Genomic DNA, 7,923 nt, shown 5'->3' with positions numbered 1-7,923 from the left:
TGGTGTTACACAGATTATTAGATATGGGTTATTCAAGATGTGAGTAAGAGGCTGAAACTAAGGGCCAGGCAGTGTTTAAAAGAGTACAATTTGTGTGTTGTTATTTCGGGTAAAGCTAGCCGGGTGGCCAGGAGCTGGGCGGTAGGAACGCAGCCCGCAGCTCCACACTACAGTGACTTACAGATCACTGTCCTAGTTCATAGTCCTCTGCAAAAACGGGAAACAGGAACAGAGTCTAGCAGCCAGAAGCAATTGTTGGAAGCGAGAGGGCAAGCACACACTTCACAGCTGCATTTATAGTATAAGAGGCCACTCCCATGTTGGCTGGTATCTTAAAGTCTATTGGCTGAAGAAGCAGAAGGAGCTCACACAGCACCTCTTCCTTGTGTTTAAATAAGAGAGTTCCAAACCCAATACAAAACTATATACACGAGGATCAGATATCAAGTATAAGGTTAGAATTAAAACCAGAGTAAACAATATTAAGCAACGAATGTATGCTAAATGTTTTAATAAACATTGTATCCTAAGGAGTCTAAATCTTGTATTGGAAATGGCTTGGCTAGTCATAAGAGGGTAGTAACTATTACTATCTAATCTTCAACCTCATTGAAGGCTTGAGAAGGGAGATAATACTACTCGAGTAGGCAGGAAATGCAGTCAAGCAGCTTCCAAAGCGAGCAGTATATCACAGAGACAATTGGTTGCCTTAGCAATCATTCAAAGTCTCATTTGCAATGTTGAAGCTACCAACTTTTGCTAAGACCTAGAGTAACTGACAGATCATTTTCAGAGGCAGGAAAATTTCAAAACTGTTTAACCCTGTCTTGACAAGATTTGTCAGTCTTTTTTCTTGTATCCTGCTTCTCCAGTCCAGACATCGTGCAGTTTGTCTGTGGTCGAGGCATAGGCAGTTCCTTGACCAAAGACCAGTTGTGCCAAAATTAGGACAAACTCCAGTGGAGTGTCTTTGGTGCTCAATACTCTCTCAGGAATAGGTCTGTGCTGCCAGGAGCAACCATGTCTCATGTCAACAGAATCCTAAGTTATTTACATGCCATATTCTACAGGTCTTTGAAGTGGTTGAAGGTTACCTATCTATACTGAATAGAATCTCTGTATCTAAAGAACCTAATTAGTCTGACTAAAAGAATAACAAACATGAATGACTAATGACCGATGATACTTAATAACTATATAACTTAAAGATTAAGACTTGATATCAGATTATTAAAAATCTTTAAACAACTGTGCAGTAAGGAGGACAATTATATCAAATGTAAACTATATATATTAATCAGAGGTAAAAATATGTAATGCAATATGATAAATATATCCTAAAATTGTATCAATATACAGAAAATCTTAAACAGAGGTAGAAATGTGCATGCTAACTTTGCATAGGTGTACACATACTGTAAAAAGAACTAACAATTATAATTTGAAGTTGTATCAATAAACAAGAAACTATACCAGTGTAAATTGTATATAAATAATAGCTCACAAGTATTTACTCTATTACTCACTATTATTACTATTATTAGTGTCAATAAGTACACACTATATTACATATTATCCCATTCAGTCTTTCCTTTTTTTAAGATATCTCTTGGCCTACATAATTTCCACTCCAACCTCCAACTGTATGGGAGTAATAATCAACCCCTAAATGGTGTCTTTAACCATGTGGACAAACTCTGTTGGGAGAGGGGATGCTGCTTTCTAGAATTACTTCTTGTTGTCACGGGGGAGATGTTTTTACTATGGGATCCTGTAAAAGTAAAATGATGGTTAAGTTTTCAACATCACTGTTTTGTATAATTACAAATGGTCTCTGACTAGTGATAGGGTTTTTTTGTTGTTGTTGTTGTTTTCAATACAGGTTTCTCTGTAGCTTTGGAGCCTGTCCTGTAACTAACTCCGTAGACCAGGCTGGCCTCGAACTCACAGAGATCTGCCTTCATCTGCCTGGGATTAAAGTGCTGGGATTAAAGGTGTTTGCCACCGCCACCCAATAACTCTCTTTTTTTCTTATTTCATTTTAAGGACTTTATCCTTTTTCCTTTTCTCTCCAAGCCTACATACAGATTTAAACACAGAGTAAACCGTTTAGAGGATTTTTTTCATTTTTGAATCTATCTTTACTGTATATCTCTCTTTTTTTTAAAAAAAAAACATGAGTCTCTAATTTATTAAGTCTAAGTCATATGGGTAACATTAAAGTCCTGGCATTAACAGCTGGAACCAGCCCATTCCTTAGCTTTCTAAGATTACAGCCTCATGGAGGAGGTACTGAGTCATGTTTATTGCCACAACTCTATGACATTTCAGCACTTTTAAGAGGTCCTGCAAAATTCTCGGGCTAAAGCTGAGTCAGGAGACCTCTCTTAAATGGGACAGATTTGCCTCTAGCAACAGAGCCCACCCGAGAAATTGCTGCTATTAAGAAACCATGCTTGACTCTATTCCCAAGCTCTCTCGGGTTTTCTGTGGATGCACTTGGCGTCATTTGTTGGTTGAAGTCACAAAATAATCCTGCACTAGTTCAGAATTATGAATAATAAAGGGTTATTGATTTAGGGGAGACCTACAGATCACTGTCCTAGGTCACAGTCCTCTGCATAAATGGGAAACGGTACAGAGTCTAGCAGGTGGAAGCAATAGCTGGAAGCAAGAGAACAAGCACAGGCTTTACAGCTGCATTTATAGAATAAGGGACCACGCCCATGTCTGCTGGTATCTTAAAGGCTATTGGCTGAAGGAGCAGAAGGAGCTCCCACAGCAGGGGTGTTTTGTATTGTTTTGTTTTCTTTTATGGTAAGGAGTATGGTTGCTGAAGCCCTGGATGCTGACTCCCCTCTCTCAGCCTTTCAATACGGTGGAGGCACATTTACCAGTAGCTCTGCAAACCATGTTCACCACCCCAGCTCCAGCAAGCACTTGCTGCAAGCTTCTCACAAACCCCATAAATACTCCACAGCAGGACCTCCCAAAAGGGCCAGATCCACTCCTGACACCAGCGTGATCCAGGAAGCCAGGTATTAAAGGAGAAGTGTCTCTGATGCCACCAGCAAGCAGAGGCTCTCTGAAACATTGTGGCTACCAAGAAGCTCCAGTTGACTCCTGCATTTGTGGGTCTAGAAGCGCTTTTTAAAGCTTTCTTAGGCTGCGTGTAGATGTATGTGGACAAACACTGGGCACCATTGTGTAGCCACAAACATTCTCCATTCCTCTGGTCCCCCTGGACCAGGTTCTCTCCACCCACCAGGTCCCACTCAGTAACTCCTACAACTGCTTAAGAAATAACCACTCTGAGGCTTAATGTTAATTATGTACTCCTTGGCCTATTTGCTCAGATTTCTTATTAGCATACTCTATATTTTAAATTAATCTATTTCTATTAATCTGTGTATCCCGTGAAGGTGTGGTTTACTGGAAAAGTTTTGGCATCTTTTCTCCTTCAGCAGCTTCATGGCACCTCCCTGATTCTGCTTTCTTTCCTCCTCTATCTCTGTTTGGATTTCCTGCCTTGCTATTCCTTATATCAGGCTTTTCCTCTGGCTGTCACAGATTATTCTGAGAAAAGTTACTTAAGGCAGAAACAGTTTATTTCATATCACAATTGAAGAGTCCAGTTCATAAAATTCAGAAGTGTGAAGCTGCTCGTGAGTGACACACTAATAAATAGTAAATGAGACAGTGGGTCATCAAGTAATCAAGACAGCATCCCATGGACATTCTTCAGTAAATCCTATTGGTATATAATTTAGAGTTTTCTTCAGAAACATATATGCAAGATGATTATGTATCCTGTCAGTCTGTCAGTGAAAATTAACCATCCTAATTAATATATGTACTCATAGGAGCCAGTAAAATTTGAGGATGTGGCAGTGAACTTCACCTCAGAAGAGTGGGCTGTGTTGGATTCTAGTCAAAAGAAGCTCTACAGAGATGTGATGAAGGAAACATTTTTGAACCTGATCTCCATAGGTAAAAAGTACTACATGCTCCCATTGCTTTTTCAGTCATTGAACAACTGTGTCCATGATGTGGGCATCCCCTCTGTGTGCTGTGATTACCGTTACTAAGTAACGAAAATGCTTTGGGCTATTGACAGGGCAGAACTTAGGTAGGCTGTGAGGACTGGACTGGCAACTGGGATGCAGAAGCAGCTAGCTCCATGCAACATGTCCTGCTTATTATGCATGTCATGCTGGTATTGAATTCCTGAAGTGAAAAATGTGGTGAATTTAGTGTGTATACCCATATCATAAGAACTAGGTTGCAGTAATTTTTATGTTGAATATGAATGGGTCATAATGTATTCTCTGGATTTTGTTCTAGAAAAAGCACTAGAAGAAAATATTGAAGAGGACTCTAAAGATGTCAGCAGGAATATGGGGTAATTTATTATATTCAGTAGAAAATTATATTACACATTTGGGACTCCAGGGACGACTGAGAATATGCCAAGTGCTCCAAATATGCCTATGTGAAAAATGATTCTGCACAAATTTCTTTAATGGAGCATTGAATTTTGACATTCAATATTTGTGTATTTCATGTGTGTAATCTACTAATATCACAAATATGTCACATCATGAGACTGAGCCTGGAAAAAGAGTTTCCAGTGGATTATTACACAAAACATCCTGTTATATGCAAAGGTTTTACTTTCTTTTCATACTTATGAGGCTTTAAGCATCAGTACTGTGCTTTGTTTGCTTTCTTTTCCTGTGACAAAAAAAAGAACTCTGGGGTGGAGGACAATTTTACACACTTCCTTGTCAGAGTCCCATCATAACGTAAAGACAAGGCAGGAACTCAAGCATGACAGGAATCTGGAAGCATGCGCTGAACAGAAGTGATGGAGAAATCCTGTTTACTGGAGTAGTCTTCATCCCTAAATCAGCTACCTGCCTTACTCAACCTTGGCCCACAATTCTAGTGGAATACCACTGTGGGCAGGCCTGCTTTTCGTCCCACCCTGCTCCCGGCTGCCTGGCTAGCTTTACCCGAAATAACAAAACACCAATTGTACTCATTTAAACACTGCCTGGCCCATTAGTTTCAGCCTCTTACTCACATCTTGATTAACCCATATCTAATAATCTGTGTAGCACCTGTGGTACCTTACCAGGAAGATTCTAGCATAAGTCCATCTTGGGCTGGAGCTTCATTGCGTCTGTCTCCCTGAGGAGAGGCATGGCAGTCTGTCTCAGAGAGCAGAGGCATGGCGATTCATTAACTTCCCTTCCCAGCATTCTGTTCTGTCTACTCCACCCACCTAAGGGCTGGCCAGTCAAATGGACCAGCAGTTTTTTCATTAACCAATGAAATCAACTCAAACAGAAGACTCTCCCACATCATTTCCACTTTTTCTGTTTAAACAAAAAAGAAGGCTTTAACTTTAACATAGCAAAATTACATATAACAAAACAGTTATCAAGTAAGAATTACAGTTACAATATTTATATCTACTTTATCTTTTATCATAACAAAAGAAAACAACTATAACTATCTACCTATCTTTAACTCCATCAAAGACTCCAGAAGGATATAATATTACCTAAGTAAATGAGAAGTAATCAACTTACAAAAGTCTAGAAATCACAGAGACATCTCGCTGCCTGGACAGTCACCCAAAGTTCCTCTGTACTGTTGGGGCATCCATCTTTGGCCTTCAGGCCCATAGTGAACTAGGCCACTCCACCTCATACAGTGGTCAAGACAAAGCTACCAGAGACATGTCTAAATGTCAATTAGATAAAGCCATTTTCTGCTGTCTAGTTCCTTCCCAAATGTGGGTTCTAGTTTGTGTCAAATAGATCTAAACAAACTAGCAGATACATTTTATACATAGAGCCTGATCTCCTGCTTATTGGCACACTATCCAACACAGTAAGTCCTCCTTAATCAGGAATGTGAAAATCCCACAGGTTTTGTTTCCAGACCAATCTGATTGAGTCATTTTTCAATTGATGGTGCCTTATGCACCTATGACCATAGATGGGTGTAGTTGATAACTAACTAACCCACACTGGCCGAGTATTTAGAATGCTGACATGCCACAGTGGTTCACCACTTCGTATGTCTACAAACACCAGGACTTTTTCCTTCCTGTCCACTCCTTTCATACTTCTTAATTATTTTATATATCTGTGTTTCTGAGTTATATTTTTATACAACACCTTTACCAAAACATTTGTGCAACACAGAAAATGCAAGAAATTCTTCATATCAAGTGTATCAGAATTGTGAGCTCTTCAGATTAATCTTTGTTGTTAAATCTAGTTTGCTCAAAGATAGAGAATTGTTGTTAACCTCCAAGCCTGTGATACAGTGCCTTCATAATTCTTAGAGTAATAAAGTCAGTACTGTACTTCGTTACTCATGGCAGGATCTTTCCATGCAATACATATTCTCCTTGACATTGAAACCATTATTCTATTCCCTCTGAGATAGTATAGTTGTGTCCCATACAGGCCAGTCTCCAATATTTCTCTCAGTTACAGTATTGCTTTTCTCTCCTTTTTTTTTTGCAGATTTCAGGCGATTGAGAAAGACCATAGATATGAATGTCATACTGAGTGTGATAAAAACAAGAAACCTATTCCTGAGATTATAATCAATAAAGACACTCCTTCCAGAGTAAGAGCTCATGAGACTCCATTACATGTAAGAAACATTATTGGTCATTTATACTTACCTGAGAATCTCAGAGAAGAAACTAAAGGAAAACCACTCCTATATAAGGGAGCTGTGGCAAAAGCTTTTACACATCAGAAACATTGGAAAGAGAGCAGTTATTCTGAATCTCTTCAGGTACTTGAAACTTCTCCTAATGAGAAACCCTGTAAAAATCAACAATGTAATGAAGCCTGTAGGAGTCTCTGTTTTGACCAGCCTCAGGAGAGAACTCATACTGAAAATAAACTCAATGAGAATGTCTTAATGAGATATGCACATGGCCAGAATGAAGTGAAACAATTTGTATGTAGTCTCTGTGAAGAATCCTTCATTGATTCCAGTGAGCTTACCAACCATGAAAAATGTCATATTGAAGAGAAAAGGTACATTTGTGGGGAATGTGGCAAAACATTTAAAGATGCAACATGTTTTGAGAAACATAAAGTAACTCACACAGGAGAGAAGCCTTATGCTTCTATACATTTTGGAAATGCCTTCACCCAATTCAGTCATCATAACAGTCAGGAAAGCAGTTACACTGGACAAAAGCCTTATGCCTGCAAGCATTGTGGAAAAAACTTCACCAGTTCTTCTAATCGAAACAAGCATGAAAGAATTCACACTGGAGAGAAACCTTATGCATGTAAGCACTGTGGAAAAACATTCACCAATTCTAGTACTCATGACATACATGAAAGGAGCCACACTACAGATAAACCTTATGCCTGCAAGCATTGTGGAAAAGCCTTTTCTTCTTCCAGTAATCTGAAAATGCATGAAATAATTCACACTGGAAAAAAGCCTTATGCATGTAAGCATTGTGGAAAAACCTTCAACCACCCCAGTCTTCGTATTAGACATGAAAGAATTCACACCACAGAGAAACCTTATGCATGTAAGCATTGTGGAAAAACCTTCACCCGTTCTTGTCATCGAAACGATCATGAAAGAATTCACAGTGCAGAGAAACCTTATGCTTGTAAACATTGTGGAAAAAATTTCACTCGTTCTTCTCATCGAAACATTCATGAAAGAATTCACACTGGAGAGAAACCTTTTGCATGTAAGCATTGTGGAAAAAACTTCTCTAATTCTTCTTATAGAAACATTCATGAAAGAATTCACACTAGAGAGAAACTTTATGCATGTAAGCATTGTGGAAAAGCATTCACCAATTCCAGTAGTCATGACAGACATGAAAGGAGCCACACTACAGAGAAACCTTATGCATGA

General features: G+C 39.0%; 1 protein-coding gene across 1 annotated transcript; it reads left to right on the top strand.

Moving 5' to 3' along the window:
* Positions 1 to 2,826: 2,826 nt before the first annotated feature.
* LOC119807279 (zinc finger protein OZF-like) lies at positions 2,827 to 7,923 on the top strand. The gene is made up of 2 exons (XM_042054542.1): positions 2,827 to 3,038; positions 6,546 to 7,923. Exons 1-2 carry the CDS (start codon positions 2,827 to 2,829, stop codon positions 7,921 to 7,923), a joined length of 1,590 nt encoding a protein of 529 aa, XP_041910476.1.

The sequence above is a fragment of the Arvicola amphibius genome, chromosome 2 (genome assembly GCF_903992535.2).
Source record: "Arvicola amphibius chromosome 2, mArvAmp1.2, whole genome shotgun sequence".
Taxonomy (NCBI): domain Eukaryota; kingdom Metazoa; phylum Chordata; class Mammalia; order Rodentia; family Cricetidae; genus Arvicola; species Arvicola amphibius.
This window is presented reverse-complemented; position numbering and strand designations above follow the sequence as displayed.